At 58.3% G+C, this 15,768-nt stretch overlaps 2 protein-coding genes across 3 annotated transcripts; both read right to left on the reverse strand.

Annotated features, from left to right (window-relative positions):
* Positions 1-8: 8 nt before the first annotated feature.
* On the reverse strand, positions 9-13,328 carry UNC45A (unc-45 myosin chaperone A). Of its 2 annotated transcripts, none has more exons than XM_035024167.1 (20): positions 13,270-13,328; positions 12,878-13,039; positions 12,603-12,639; positions 12,128-12,303; positions 10,097-10,189; positions 9,577-9,744; positions 8,195-8,363; positions 7,722-7,892; positions 6,077-6,248; positions 5,190-5,490; positions 4,281-4,375; positions 3,986-4,127; positions 3,501-3,641; positions 3,210-3,337; positions 3,043-3,109; positions 2,509-2,622; positions 2,183-2,298; positions 1,268-1,385; positions 1,006-1,161; positions 9-858 (listed from the first exon to the last, which is right to left on the reverse strand). In XM_035024167.1, exons 1-20 carry the CDS (start codon positions 13,273-13,275, stop codon positions 601-603), a joined length of 2,790 nt encoding a protein of 929 aa, XP_034880058.1. In that variant the 5' UTR covers positions 13,276-13,328; the 3' UTR covers positions 9-600. The 2 variants fall into 2 exon arrangements, with proteins under 2 accessions (XP_034880058.1, XP_034880057.1); XM_035024166.1 differs by having other exon boundaries at positions 13,225-13,310.
* A 72-nt stretch (positions 13,329-13,400) lies between these two features.
* LOC118023164 (protein shisa-like-1) lies at positions 13,401-14,663 on the reverse strand. The gene is made up of 3 exons (XM_035024326.1): positions 14,561-14,663; positions 14,150-14,360; positions 13,401-13,660 (listed from the first exon to the last, which is right to left on the reverse strand). The coding sequence occupies exons 1-3, from the start codon at positions 14,661-14,663 to the stop codon at positions 13,483-13,485; spliced, it is 492 nt and encodes a 163-aa protein (XP_034880217.1). The 3' UTR covers positions 13,401-13,482.
* Between the last annotated feature and the right edge of the window lie 1,105 nt (positions 14,664-15,768).

Below are 15,768 nucleotides of genomic sequence, written 5' to 3' on the forward strand. Positions count from 1 at the left end.
TATTGAAGGACCAGCATCGACGAGTCCAAAGCCATTTATTCCCACGCGACTGAAGAGATTTTTATTAGCTGCCTAGGTTTACCCTGATCCTCCAGCAGGATTAAAAAGCGCTCAGCAGGCTCCAGGGTGAGGAACCCGCTGGAGTCCTTCCGTACAGGTAGCTGCGCTGTGTAGCTCGGCGGCGCTGTGTAGCTCGGCGGCGCACAGCCAGGTCCCTGCCTCTGGACGGGGGGCACGACTGACTTGCACGTCCTCTTTCTCAGAGGGCCGCCGTGCTCCCGCTCGCAGGCTCGGGTGAGGCTCCTTGCCGGGGCGGCTGCCTGACGTGCCCTTCCCAGTGCCGGGAACGCGCGGCCGGCTTAGGACGCACCCTGCCCGTTCCTAGCGGGCTACACTACGGCAGAAGGCCCCGCCGCGGGAGGCTGGAGGCAGTGCTGGCGCAGCAGGGCCGAGACTGACCGTGGCCCCTGGTTCCGCAGAGGTCATCAGGGGCAGCTAGGGAGGAGAGGCCAGTGTGCAGCATCCCAGCCCCCAGCAGCCAAAGCTGTGTCTGCCCTCACTCCTCCGCTGCAGCAGGTAGCGTGTGCGTGAGGCAGCCCCTCACTCTCCATCCCGGTTGGCTTTGATAAGCCCGTAGTCCACGGCTTTCCCCAGGCAAGCCGCAGCAGCTCTCCTGACGGGGCTCTCCTTGCCCTTAGCCAGCACCGACAGGATCTCCAGCACCTCGCTCTCCATGAGGGTGCCGGCGATCTCTTTCGAGGCCTCCACCATGTTCAGTGCCACCACCACACCCCGGTGCTGCAGCTCCTGGTTGGGGCTCAGGAGCAAGGCCTGCAGGATCTCCAGCCAGTGTGTGGTCTGCGGGAAACAGGGCAGCATCACCACCGAGCGACAGGCTCAGACCTGGCAGGAACACTCCCACGTGCCCTGGGATGGCCCCCCACCGGCCGCCATGCAGGGCGTTCCAGGCCCACGTCCCCTCCCCCGCCGAGAAGAGGCACTGACCACTTGGGGGACGCGGCTGCAGAGCGAGGGCCGCATGGAGGTGAGCATGGCCAGGCCCCCAGCAGCGGCCCGCCGCAGCAGCTCATCCTCCTCTCCGCTGTACAGCACCAGCAGCTTCAGCCGGTCATTGCCCTTGGCTTCAAAGAGGTCCTGTACCTGTGGCCAGAGGAGGGGAGGGGACTGAGTGAGCTGCGGCAAAGCCAGGCGGGGCACAGGTACCTCTGCGCGCCTGCCCGTCAGGACCACCCGGACCCGCTCTCACCTCCTTGCTCATGGCCAGGTTACACATGCACTCCGTGGCTGCCCGGCGGATCATCTCGTGCTCCTCGAACATGTAGCCCTCAATCATGGGCACGGCCTTCTCTTTCAGGATCTTCTGCCTGCGGGGCCAGGGTGGAAAGGTCAGCAGCCTCAGAGCTCCTGCATCCACTTCCCCCACCCCCGCATCCCCATGCACTCGAGCCCTGGGTCAAGGACCTCTCGGGCAGTGTCCAAAGACCCTCCTGCACCAGGTATGAGCTGCGGTGGCTTCCAGCTTCTTCGCCAGGCCTAGGAGGTAGCATGGGACCGTGGAAAATGCTCTAAGGTAGGAGTTCGGAGACCGGGGAGCTGGCGACAGTGCTGCTAACATCTAATATTTAAGCACTTAGCCTGACCCAGAGCTTGGACTCTTTCTTAATCCTCACCACGGCCCTACAGTGAAGGTGCAGGTACGCTTACTATTACTATTTTGCAGAACCGAGGCTGAGTGCAGACAGGGAGTCCAATGTCACCGTTCTCGGTAACAGCTGACGCATACCACTTGGCCACACTGCTGGGAGCGAGCCAGGTGCCACGTACTCGGAGATTCTGTGTGTATTTTCTCATTTAAAGCTCACTACCACTCCTGAGGTAGGTGCTACACCCATGCCATTCCACAGAGGGGAAACTGAGGCACGGAGCAGCACTTGTTTGCGGTTACACACTAGCAACCAGTGAAGTCAGGACGTGAACCCAGGCGGTCTGACTCCAGAGCGTGCATGGGCCCTGGCCCAGGCCTTGCGCACTGGTGGACCGAGGTACAAGTCAAACCTCCTGGCCTGTCTCCCCAGCTGCAGGGAAGCCCCTGTGAGGCTCAAGTCAAGCAGTGACCGAAAGGTGCTCTTCAAACTGTAAAGTGCTGTCCTGGGGACCTTACCGGAGCCTCTCACTGATCCCCGCCAGGTTTGTGAGAGCCATGAGTGCCTCGAAGTTCTGCAGGCCTGAGCAGTTGAGGTGCAACAGGGAGACAAGGGGCCGGACCACCTCATAGATCTGTAATAGAGCCACCTGTCAGGGCCACTCGTCCAGCCCCCACCAACCCCACCAACCCGAGGGTGAGAGGCCACCTGCAGACGGAAGGCGGCCCTCCCCACCCCGGGGCTTCCTGTCTGTCCCAAGGAGGAGCCACAGCCCGGGTCAGAGGCCATCAGGGCCCAGGGAGGGGTGGAGGAGAGGCCAGGGCTGGGGCACCAGGACACGCACCCGCTCACCAGGAAAAGTCATCTCCGGGTTGGAGGTGATGGTGAGCTTGGCAAGAGCCTGGGCCGCCTTCGTCTGCCCCACGTCAGTGCCTTCCAGGGCCAGCGGGAGCAGAGCCTGTGGGGACGAGCCGAGCCGTCAGGGTCTGAGATGTGCCCTGGAGGGTAAGGCCCAAACCACCAGCCCGGTCCTGACGGTGGCACGCTCACCTCTCTCCTCCCTCAGGCCTGTCGACACTCCCGCCCAGACCCTCCTCCTCTCTCCCAGGCCTCTCCTCAAGCTGCCCAAACTCTTCCACAAACACTAAGGGCCAGCTGCGGCTTGGGCTGGGCCGCGGGCCACGCAGGCCAATGACACGGGAGAAAGGAAGAGAGTCCGGATCTCGATGGGCACAAACCCGCCCCTGGCAGCATGGCTCTCTCAGCAGGAACACGTTCCTGCAGGTTCCTCATACTGTGTTCCAGCCTCGTCTCTGCTGTGGCAGCCACTGCGTCATGCTTTATAGATCATCAGGAAGGAATCTGTAAGGCAGCTTACCTTGCCCCCGCCCTGAGCCACCACAGTGCCACGGTCCTCTACCTCGTCCACCAACGCCAGGAAGACCCTGCAGGGAGACGGTGCGGGTGGGTGGGGGGCTCTGGGCGGCAGCTACGCGGGCGGCCCCCCTGCTCCCCTGCTTCCGAGTCAGGCAAGGTCTGGCTCACCTGGAGAGCAGCTCCCGGCAGGCACTGGTCAGCACGGGGCTCTCGGTCTTCACCATGCACGTCATGGCCGACACCACGCCGGCCTCCAGCAGCTTCTTCACCCGGGCCCGCACGAAAGCCGGTTTGTCCTGGGAAGGAGGCAGCTTAGCAGAGGGGCCCCAGCTGACTGGACAGGGAGAGGGAGACCCTCCTCACAGCACCAATTGATGGGTGGGAACACAAAGGGAAAGAAACCCGCTTAACCGGGAGGCTGCTGCGGAGACCCCCAAAGCCTCTCAGCGGCTCCCTCACCTTGGGGTGCTGCTCGGGCACATGCTGCTTGGCGTACTTGGCCAGCTCCACCATCTTGGGGTCAGGCTCCTCACAGTCGTAGCTGTTGGTGCAGTTCACCAGTGCCGAGGCCACCGCAAAGAGCACTGACCTCTCCTCGGACTGCGCGCAGGAGAGGGGAGTCAGGCGGCTGTCCCCAGGCCTCCACTTCTGCCCTCAGCTCCACCACCGGGACAGCAGGATGAATGTGGGAAGCTCCCAGGCCCACCCTGGCCCCAGACTCTTGGGAGCTCACACACTCAACTTCCCTAACTCCCCCAGAAACACTGTCCTGCCCGACGCGGCCGGTGTAGCCCCGCAGGCCCAGGCTACGGAGCGGCCACGCAGGCTGCCAAAGCTCCCACCCTGGGGCCATGAGAGCCACTGCCCGAGACCTGCCAAGAAAGCCTGGTCGATTCTAATCGCAGATACTGTTCCCAAATGACTAGAGGAACCCATGGAGCTACCCTGCTGAGCTGGAACAGAGCCTTCAGGGCAGCCTCATCTTCCACAAACTCTTCCTTCACGTCAGCGTCGAAGGTGAGGTAGGCCAGGCCCTCCACTGCCCAGCGCCGTGTGCCTGCGTCGATCTGGTCATTGCACAGCCACCTGGGGACATGCAGGGTAGTGGGCAACCATCAGAACTGAGGGGCTTCCCCTCTACACACGAAGCAGTTCACGTGGCAGGATCCAGGAGGGTCTGCCTGGGGGACAGCAGGGTAGCTGACAGGCGGGGAGCCATGGCAACACCAAATAACTCACTTTCGACACTGCTTGGCCAGTTTGAGAGTGGAGCCTTCAGCAAACTGCTTCATGCTGAAGTCTGTCCCTCCAGCCGAGCCGAGCTTACACAGGCCCTGGAGAAAGAGGCGAGAACCAGCCGTTGGTCTCTAGGGATGGAGGCAGAGCTGGGCTCCTCCACACCCGGCACGGGCTCTCTCCCCGACATTCTGCCGGGCCCTCTGGAGGCCATACACATCCCTACCAGGCTACTACCTAGAGCATTTGGCAGCAAATCAGCTACTGGGGCGGTCAGGTGACACACATCTGGTAGAGACTGACGTATTGTCCACTGTGCGGTCCTGGACCCCAACCCCCCAGATCTGCACTGGGATTTGTTCTGTTCCTTTCCATGTCATACAAAGCTCTTTACAGGTGAAGCTAACACGTGTACGAAGACAGGTGCCTCAGGCAAGGCAAGATCCTTCGGGGACGGAGACACCCAGGACTAAGTGCCCTAAGGAGGAGGGCCAGCCTTCCTGAGGTGCAGCAGGCTCATGGAGGCCAACCAGAGCCCAAAGCTCCAGCATCTGGGGCCACCTGGAGGCTGAGCCTTTCCACACGGCCCCTCCACCGGGCCGGGCCAACTAGCCTGACCCGGCAGTCCCCCTCCTCCATCATCTCCTCCTGAAGCTTCTCCCACCGCCTCCAGGGGGCAGCATGTGCTGTCCTGCATACTCGGGGGTCCTCTCTGGACAAGGCTCATGTCCCTGACTTGACCATGAGCCCTGTGGTAGAAGGAGCCAGGGCTCATGCCTCTGGCCTCGACAAGGCCCTGCATATCCCATATTTTCACCAGGCTGTGCTGGAGCCACACCCTGACACACCAACCACCCAAAAAATGCCCCTGCCTGCCAGCGGGCCTGCCCAAGCCAGGCCTGCCCGGCTCACCACCAGCGCCCGGATGCGGATGCTGTCCTTCTCGCTGCGCTTGTACAGGTCCTTCAGCAGCGAGACGCCGTTGGCCGTGATGAATGAGGCCCGCTTGGCCTTCCCGGCCGCGTGGATCAGGGCCTCCACGGCCACCAGCTGCTCCTCCTCCTGCTCGGAGGCACACAGGGCCATCACGCTCTCCATGACGCCGCTCAGCTCCAGGGCCCGGTTGCCGGCTTCACACGGGCCCTGCAGGAGGCAGGACACCGTCTGGATGGCCCGCAGCTTCCCGGCCAGCCCTTGGCCCTCAAACCAGCTCCTGAGGGGCACAGGGTAACAGTGGTCACACCAAGGCCGGCATAAAGGGACTCTCCTTCCCTCCCTCCCCGTCCACCGGCCCGGCATCTGCGCTACCTGGGCGGGAACAGCAAGGAAAGCTGACCCAGGACCTCGGGCACATGCCCCTGGGCACCGGTGGCCCATTTTCTCTCGCTAGGGTTTCGGGCCTCCCCTGATCATACACCTGACCTAGGTTACTCTCGCGCACACCACTGTTTAGCTCCTTTCCCGCACTTCTGACGATCCGAAAGTGCTCTTATTTCAGGATTTGTCCTCAGTCCCAGCTGGAAGCTCCTTACGGGCTGGACTGTCGTGCGGCCCTGCGGTGTCGGAACGCACACCCCAAAGTGCTCAGTATGCACAGCGCGCGCTCGAGGCCGTTCGCTGTGGCGTAGAACGGAGGAGGAACGTCCCCCGGGGAGGCCACTCGGGAAAAAGAAGTGTGGTCCCTGCGAGGCCTCCCCAAGGCTGCTCTCCTGGTTGAAACCCTTTCACTGTTGCCCCTCCCCAAGGAGCGCAACCCCGTCGGCGCCCCTGGCAACGGGCCACGGGGCCGGCTCCCTTACTTGATGTAGTTCTCACACAGTCGGTGGAAATTCTCCCTCTCGGCATCACACTTCAGGTCATCAAAAAGCTTGCTGAGCAGCACGGAGGCACTCATGCGGCTGTTCGCGGTCACCGCGAGCTCCCCGGGAGGCTCCCGCACAGAGCCCCCCACCTCCAGAATCTTCTTCAGGCCTGAAAAGACACACTGCTATGGAGGCAGCAGAAAGCAGGCAAAGGGAGGAAGTTCCCTGGGAGGGGCACGGACAAGCAGGGCCTCCCAGAGACGAGGGTACACAGCGTGGACAGCGGCGTGCAGGGCAGGCTCGGAGAGCCCTGGGGGCTGATCCACCGCCTCCAGGGATAGTCGTGGCGTCAGGGAAGGCCCGTGGAGTGAGGACTGCATGCTGGCCCTGCCCACGGGTTCCTCATCTGTAAAACTAAAGGGGAAAGTAACATCCAGGCTTCCCAGCATTATGGGGACACCAAAAGATGAGCACCCGATAAACGTCCTCATGGAGGGACTTTGCTAAACTTTCCTTATCTATTTTTTAAGGGAAAAGAAAAGTGTCAATTGATTACTGTATATATATGTGTGCACATATGTACATATGTATTTTTTCTTAAAAATTTTATTTATTGGGGCGCCTGGGTGGCTCAGTTGGTTAAGCGACTGCCTTCGGCTCAGGTCATGATCCTGGAGTCCCTGGATCGAGTCCCGCATCAGGCTCCCTGCTCGGCAGGGAGTCTGCTTCTCCCTCTGACCCTCCTCCCTCTCATGCTCTCTGTCTCTCATTCTCTCTGTCTCAAATAAATAAATAAAATCTTTAAAAAAAAAAAAAAAATTTTATTTATTTACTTGAGAGAGAGAGAGTGCGTGCAAGCACATGAGTGGGAGGGGAGGGGCAGAGTGAGAGGGAGAAGCAGACTCCCTGCTGAGCAGGGAGCCTGACACAAACCTCAATCCCAGGACCCTGGGATCATGACCTGAGCCAAAGACAGATGCTTAAGCGACTGAGCCACCCAGGTGCCCCAATACTTCTTTTTTTTTTAAGTACTCTCTCTGCCCAATGCAGGGCTTGAACTCATGACCCCGAGGATCAAGAGTCGCATGTTGCAGGGGCACCTGGGTGGCTGTCGGTTAAGTGGATGACTCTTGATTTTGGCTCAGGTCTTGATCTCAGGGTCGGGATATCGAGCCTTGTGTCCGGCTTTGTGCTCAGCGGGGAGTCTGCTTGAGATTCTCTTCCTCTCCCTCTGCCCCTCCCCGCCCCATCACAGGCACGCTCTCTCTCAAATAATAAATAAATCTTAAAAAAAAAAAAAAAAAGAATTGCATGTTCCCACTGACTGAACCAGCCAGGCGTCCCAAGAAGTGTGAATTTATATAGTAAACTTTTCTCTGAGTACAGAAGTAATACGCACTCACTAGGGAACACCTCAGATACAGAAAGCCGATCCAGCCTCCCCGCTGATGGGCTGGCAGGCCTGCTCGAAGTGCATGCATGTGCACACGGGCACGGCTGAAGGGTCTTGCTCTGGGCCCGAGGCCACAGTGCAGGCCACAGGGTGCGCTTCGGTGCAGACTCACGGCCGGGTACAGTCACCCAAGCAAGATGTAACAGATACGCTCAGTCTCCTTCCCCCTCTTCAAAACTGGTCACCTACCTTGGTCAATGACCCAGAGGGTGAGGCTGTTGTTGGGGTCCTTCAGAGACTTCCGGGGCACTGCTTTAATCAGGAGGGTCAGAGCATTGTCCCGGCCTTGGCCGGAGACCCCCACCTCAGTCAGTAGCTCCAAGAGGTTACTGATGAGGACCTTTAGCTCCCGGGCAGGATCTGGCAATGAGAAGGCATCAGTGAGCCCCACAGTGGCGCAGCCCTGCCTGACCCCTCACCTTCCCAACAGGCCAGGGAGACACAGGAAGGGGAGACCAGCATCCTGGGCTCTGGGCTGGGCTCCAGCCTTCCCCGTAGGTACCCTCATTGCTTCGAATCTGGAGTAAAATACTGTCACTGAGCCAGATTCCTGAACAACCTGCGGTGGCAAGTGTGGTCCCCCAAGAGCTGGCGTGGCTGGCTCGGCCCCTTCCCCTCCATGATTGCAACACCCAAAGGACCACAGACCTGCTTCAACTCACCCACAATGATGGCACCTTCTTTGCCTCTGAAGCCCTTCTTGACGCCTTCCTTGAGGGCATCAAATATAACCTGCAGCAGGTGGCAGGCAGCCAGGGACACGGCTTGGTTTTCCACGCCCAGGATGGAGACCACACGCCGAGTTCCCAGCACACTCAGGGTTGCCACCGTCTGGGTGGGAGAGAGGGGGGACAGAGCCTCCAGTTGGTGCAGGGCAGCCACAGAGATCCCTAACTGTGGGTCGCGAGTATGGCCAGAAGGGGAAAAAACATCTGGGTGGAAGGCCAAGTGGAATCAGAGTAGGCCTGACTGTGTGACCCGGGGTGACACCAGGATTGTTTTGCGGGAACGGCTTCCTAAAGGAAACATTCCAGAGGAATCCACCACTACCTCTCCTCAGCTCGTCAGAGACAAGCAACACTGTGACCCCGGGAGCAGCTGCTTTGGTTCATGTTTCCCCAGAACCCCAGAAGCCTGGACAAGCTCCGTAACTCCCAAGTCCAATGACACCTGGTTCCTTTCCAATGGTGACCCTGAGGTTCTGTCTGCAGCCTGAGGATGTGGACATGCATGGAACAGACGACAAGGCCTCTCCAGCCCATTTCTAAGCTGGATATCCCAGAGGGTCACCTGGGATGGGCAGGAAGGCTAAAGGAGGTAGACGGAATTCCCATGGCTTTACTTAGTCCTGGGAGACCCAGAAATATAGCCTGAGTCTGGCCTAAAGAGCTCCACGGAATATCCCATAGCTCTATCTCTGATCTCAGAATTATGGGCATCTCTCAAAGGAACCAAGGGTTGAGTTCCTGTCCCCTGGTCCAGCCAGCTCAGGCAAGAGCTAGGGCCTGGACTTCACCAGGGCAGGACTGTTCTTGCACAAGTGTCTGTGCTGGACATGTCCCCTCTACACTGACAACCAGTTCAGGGTCAAGCCCCTCCTATCTGGTCCCTGTCTCGACGGTACAGATGCTGTGGGTGACATCACTGACCACGTCACTGGCTGGAGGACACCCCTGCAGGGGAAATGCCAGTTTGATGGTTAGGGAAGGACGGGGGCCCCTTTCCTTGCAACAGCTTGCGTTTACTGTACAATGAATGAGTCCAAACAAGGCGTCTCTGAGCCGGCTCCAGGAAAGCCTAGCTCAAGCCTACTTAAAGTACGGGCTCAGGGTGTCATTGGGCCACTTCTGCTTTTTACAGGCCCCAGTTCATCCCAAATCATGATGGTTTTTTGGGAGCCATTTTAAGTTCTCCTCTCATTACACGTCTCCTTGTACTCTGCCTTCCGTTCTTCCGGGCACAGTGAGGGGTGGAAGGGTGGGTGGGTGGATGGAGGAACAGAGGGCCTGACTGAGGCAGTAATTGGCCCCTGGGCCCCACCTACTCGTGACTGGTGCTCGGAGCAGATGCCGACCAGCGTGCGCAGAGCCGCCAGCATCAGGTCGGCCTCGCCCGTGTCCAGCAGGCGTTGCAGGAGCTGAACCCCGTTGCTCCGGAAGATCTTCTCAGCCCCAGCATCCTCCCGGGCCAGCACCACCAGGTTCTGGGAAGCCTATGTCAAAGAAGTGCACCATCATGTGGACGCTGCATACGGCAGAGGCCAGGGTGAGCCGCGAGCCTGAGCTCTGGACCGCACTGCTTCCATTTAGCAGCTGAGTGACCTTGTCATAAATGTAACCTCTCCGAACTTCAGTTTCCTCCAGTAAGTAAGCAGAAGGACACACGCAGGCCCCAGGCCCTAAGTTCTCGCTGGGAGCCCGGCTGCGTGGCCCGAGGAGCACCATGCACCACAGCAGGCCAGCAGCAGCTGGGGGGCCAACACGGGCTCACAGCGAGGGCACCACCGGGGGGGAGGGGGGCTGTAGTGGGAATTCTGCCCCCACTCGCTCAGTCCAGACCTATACCTTTTGCTTCTTCTCGGTGCCCTTCTCTTGTGGGTCCAAGAGTATCTGAAACATCTGTTCCACTTTGGCATCCGTTGAGGACATGTATCGCACCTACAACAAGCCAACGAGGCACGGAGGAGGTCACTCTTTCCGCCAGAGACTGCGCATTCCCTGTGTGCTCCCTTCTGCTCCTCCCAGGGCCTGGCTCCTGTCCCTAGGAGGCACAGCCAGCACACCTGGGCTTCGGGCTCCCACCATGCCACCTGGGCAGGAAGAGACTCTCCTGGCCACTTCACCCAAACGTCCCACGCCTGTTTTCCCTTCTGACCTACTTCCCGCTCAGGCGGCAGGGGCGGCGCCAGGGCTGATGGGAAGGCAGCCTGTGAGCCGCGGGGCCACCCCCGCCCGGAGGTGCCCTCCATGTTGTGGCAGCATGGGTGCTCTGCCCGTGGCGTTCAACCCAGCATGGACACCTGCAGCAAGGGAGTCAGCGGGCCACGAGGTAGCTGAAAACACTCCCTGGGACTCCAGAATTCTCTTTCTGACAACTTTTAAAAATCATCTGATTGAGCAAGATCATCATAGGCCCTCTCCCGACCCACGGCCCAGGGCATGGATGGTGGCACGTACCTAGCACATGTGCCACTCCCTGCTTCCCCCTTTGCATCCATGGCGGACATGACCAACCAGTCATGCATGGAACGTTCTGCTAGGCCCACCAACCTGCTTCCTCATCCATCTCAACACAGGGCTCAGGCAGCTCCTGCTGACCGAACAGAGCTGGCATGGAGGAAAAAACGACCTGCTTTCCCAAGTCTCAACCTTTCAGTAAGCTGTTTGCCAGTGTATTACGTGCTCTCACTGTGACAGCATTGTAACATCACGTGATCTGCTTAATTCAAGCTTGGTTGTGGTTCACGATGGGCTTTAGGTCCTTTTCTCCTAAAGTAATGTTGAACATATGTACTATACCAAGAATGTCTCTTTCTATACCATGAAGTTAATGGATGAAGCAAAATCTCTTTGAAAAACTCCATCAATCCCACTCCTTTCCCCAAGGGTCATGCTGTTATCATTTTGACGCATATCTCTGAAAATATTTTTCTTCAGATTTACACACCCAAGTGGGCCCACAGAAGAAACACGGTACTTTTGAGGGTGTACGTGGGGTACTGTTTCAACATAAACAGTATCATGCTATGTGTGTTACAGCATACTTGGCTTTTTTTCATTTAAGAAGTATTCTCTTTCTGGAGCGCCTGGGTGGCTCAGTCGGTTAAGCGTCTGCCTTCGGCTCAGGTCATGATCCCAGGGTCCTGGGATCGAGCCCCGCATTGGGCTCCCTGCTCTGTGGAGAGCCGGCTTCTCCCTCTCCCTCTGCCTGCCGCTCTGCCTACTTGTGCTCTATCTCTCTGTCAAATAAATAAATACAATCTTTAAAAACAAACAAAAAAAAGAAGTATTTTCTTTCCACATCTATACATGGAAATCTACCTATTCTCGGTAACTATGATATAAGAGTCCACAGTAAGGGCAGCACCCCACTTATTTAGCCATTCCCCTATTGCTGGGCAGTTAGCCAAGCTCCAATTTTTCATTACAACAAACAAGGCTGAAATAAACACACACGCCTGCTCGTGTACATGGGCAAGGCTTCTCCAGGGAAAACAGCAAGTAAACATACTGGATCATAGGGTACGCTCATTTAAAATTTTAAGAGCTATGCTCAGGCACTCCCCGAAAGAGCTGTACCAATATATACCAACTCCGGCAGTCATGAGCAAGCCCACCACTTAAGCGTCTGCCTCCCTTCTAGCAAAATGTATATACTTTAAAAGTTTGCCAAACAGACCACCGAAAAGACAGCACCTTGCTGTTATTTCCATTTGCTTCTCCCTAACCACTAGCAAGGCTGAGCATCATTCCATAAGCTTGTTTGCCATCAGTATCTCCTGTGTTTACATCCTTTGCCCAGATCCATTTACCAGTGTCCCTCTACCACCTGTCAATGCCTCTCTCTCTCTGCCTCTCTCTCGGTCATTCGTGTACCTTCTCCTGAATCTGGCCCCCGATGTTCCTCAGGGCCTCCTGGAAAACTTTGTTCTTGGGCTCCAGGCTCACACATCTCTGCAGGTCGAGGACAGCCTGGTCAAGGCGGCCCAACTTCTCTAGGGCTTGGCTGCGCCGGTAAAGTGCTTTGACATCTCCTCCGTCCTTTTCAATGGCTGAGCACAAACGGGAGCTCTGTCAGCACCCATGAGGCCACTGTCTCCAGGCAAGAGCAGTAGGGAAAGGTCTTGAGGGCCCGAGGAAGGTGGGGGGACAGATGTGGGGCTCAGTATTCCAGCCTCAGAAAGGTGAGGGTAGCTGCAGAGAAGGAAATGCCCGAGGAAGTGGAAAAGAAAGAAGGCAGAGGTGTTTCTGGGGCCAAAGGGAAAGGAAAATGTGAAGGTGCAGTGGTCCCAGAGTCCTTGCCCACCATTAGAAGCCCCACAGCTCTGCCCCCCAGCCCACAGTCCCCTACCTTTGGATGCCTCGGTTTCTGCTTTGTCGTAATCTTCCTGTTAAGAAAAGGAACAGGAGCTTGAGAGGCTGGTCGTCTCCCTTTCAGGCCACTAGCTGGGCAGCAGGGCTGTGCCCTAGAGCCACTAGATTCCCCACCACCCCGAGGCCCAAAAGACATCAGACAAGTAAGCGCAGGTGGCCTGGGAAGGTGAATGCCCAGTCGGAACCCAAACAACAGCGAGCTGGGCAAACCGGGCCCAGGGAGGGCAGAAGAAGAGCAGCCGGCTCCCTCACCAGCTTGAGGTGGCAGGCGGCCCGGTTTCGGTGCAGAATGGCCTGGTCCTGGGGCGTAGCACCCAGACCCAGGGCCTGAGTGTAGGCCGTCAGGGCGCCCTCGTAGTCCCCGCATTTGAACAGCTCGTTGCCCTCCTTCCGCAGCTGCTCCGCCGCGCTGGCCTGTGGAGGGAATGGGTGGAAACGTCGGGGGTGGGCTCAGGCCAGGGCCGGGGAAGCTGGGAGAAAGGAGACCGGGGGTCAGGGGCAAGTCCCGTGGAGGGCCAAGACTGGGGGAGAAGGAGGCCGGGGAACGGTCAGAGCAGGTGGGAAGTGGTGATGGAGCGGGAGGATGGATGGGTACGCACCCCGGGGGCGACCGGCCGGGGCTTGGGGGCGCTTGGACCACTCACAGTCATCGCGCAGCAGGCGTCCAGGGCGCGCGCAGGCGCAGTCTCTGGGGCGGAGGGGGACCAGGCTCAGGAATCTGGCGTCTTCCGCCCCACCCCGGTCTTGCGTCAGAGGCGGAGGCAGGGGAGGGGCGGGGCCAAGGCGAGAGCGCGCCGGTGGGCGGGGCTCTGGTGGGCGGGGCTCGGGTCCGCGGTGCAGACAGGCCGTGGGCGCGCCTAGTCTGTTCCCACCGGGACCTGCAGGGGGCGCGCGGCGGAGGACCCAGAGGGAGGCCGGCAGGGGCCCCGGCGCCGGCCACCACCCCGACCGCGGCAGAAGTGTACGAGGTCGGCGGTCATCAGGGCCACGAGCAGCAGGGTATAGAGGCCCAGGGCTAGGAGCGGGCCCCGGCCCCTGTAGGAGAGGGGAGAGTATTAGGGTGCTGGCCCCAGCCGCGCGCCTCCTGCTGCAGCCTGTCGGTTACAGAGCCGCTGAGGGTCCCGAGAAAGCTCGGGACACCCCTCTCCCCGGATAAATGTAGAATTCATAAATAGAAATTCAGGGGGCTCACAGGTGCCATGAAGCCATCCATGGACAGATTCAGTTTTGAAAACCCCGACTATAATGGCTGTAATCCACTCCAAGATCCTCTCAGTCTGACACCCGTCCCACCTCACCCCAGCCCCACATTGCATGCAATGGCTCCCTGTTACCCGCTTACACAGCCCCCTGAGCTTCCTTTCTCATAACTGTCATTATGTATTCACGCGATTTTCTGTTTGAAGTCGGCCCCTCCCCTCGTCTGTATGTTACAAGCCTCGCGCCCCAGAATTTAAAAACAGAACTCCGGATGCTGGAACACCTTGCCAGTGTCCCAGTGGCTCTGGGGCTTGGAGTTCTCACCTGAGGATGGGTGGGGGCGGAAGGGCGGACAGGTTGACCTGGTGCAAGGCCTCAAATTCAGCCCGGGTGCAGCAGGAGCCCCCTGCAGCCTGCAGGCGGCAGCAGTAGGCTTCCTCCGGGGTATCAGAGAGCCGAGGACAGAAAAAACCGGGGTAGTAGCGGCCATCAGCGTCCCAGGTGGTCTGGCACAAGTCGGGGTGGTGGGCCAGTGCTGAAGGGAGGAGCAAAGGGGCTGGAGACAGGCAAGAATGGCCTGCCCACACCCAACTCCAACCCTTCTGGAGAGTGAAAATGATCAGCCATTACTAAAAGGGCAGGCTCCCTTCCCCGCCCCCACCGGCTGCCCAGAGCAGCTCATACCCTGCAGTGATTGCAGGGGCCTGAAGAGGGGTGCGCGCAGAGGAGGTGTACCTGAGAGAGAGGTCGGCTGAGCAAGCGGCACCCAGCTGAAGAGCAGCAGCCGCCCCACGGTCAGGCCAGTCAGCAAAAGGCCCAGCCTCCTCTGAAAGCCCATGAGAGGTCACCTCCACCTCAGCGCTGGTCTTAGGAACCCCAACATCTCTCTTTCTAAGCCATGGCTGCAGACAGGAGGGAAATAATCAAAACCGCACGGCCTCTGGGCGCCAGTAACACAAACCTGAAGCTTCTATCACAGACCTCTGGAAAGAGATGAAAGTGACCAAGTTTCTATCTTCTGTTGGAAAACGTGGGGACTGTGTCTCCCAGCTGCCCAAGGTTTTCTGAGCTGAAGGGGAAAAGGTTCAGCAGACTAGAGGGCAGAAAGGCATGAGAGAGAAGTTGAGGCATTAGGCTGAAGAACAGACAAGCATTTAGAGCCAGGTTTATTTCTCTCTACCCACTCTCAATTTCCAGGCTGCTGTGTAAGCCCTGGGAATTCTGGTCGTTCCATTCCAGGCCCCAGGGACCTCAGTAACAGCGTTTGGAGCTTTCCTCCCTAACTTCTGAATCATGGCAACCACTAAGACTAGCTGAAAAACAAGGGCAAGTCCTTCCATTAACTTTTCCCTTGAGCCCTTGTCTGCCCCAGCTACCAGCCAAAACATAAGAGCTATCAGTCTGATTGGAGTACTATACTTTGCAAACCAGTTCACAGGAAAAGCTCTTCCAGGGTCTCCAGGTCTCTCTTACCGCTTAAATCTCATAGATGCCATCTGCTGAGACAGGGGATTTCTCTAGAAGGCCCAAGGCCACCAGCCAGTAGTGTTGTTATCTAGTCTATGGAGACCTTACAGTGCCATGCTCCCAGAACACCACGACAACAGTTATCATCTGAGGGGCCCACAGCAGGTGTCTGGGGACTGAAGCAGGAACACTTATGGTACAAGAAAGAAATGCAGCACCTGAGAACAAAGAAGACAGTTCTTGCAGAAACATCACTGCTGCCTGGGAGTCTAAACCTGAAGCAATTAGGCAGGCTTCTAGTGTAAGCTCCAAATTCCAGAAGGTCAGGCCGTAGGGTCTTCTGGGCCCAAAGGGGAGGCTCCCATGCCCATTCCAACCAGTCCCTCCCTGCAGGGAAAACCATTTTTGGAACACTTTGAGAATTTTCAGAGCATTGACATTGAAGATTGTCTTTTCATGGGAGGAGAGGATCCTCC

Source organism: Mirounga leonina, unplaced genomic scaffold (assembly GCF_011800145.1).
Source record: "Mirounga leonina isolate KUSES-001 unplaced genomic scaffold, KU_Mleo_1.0 Mir_178, whole genome shotgun sequence".
NCBI classification, from domain to species: Eukaryota; Metazoa; Chordata; class Mammalia; order Carnivora; family Phocidae; genus Mirounga; species Mirounga leonina.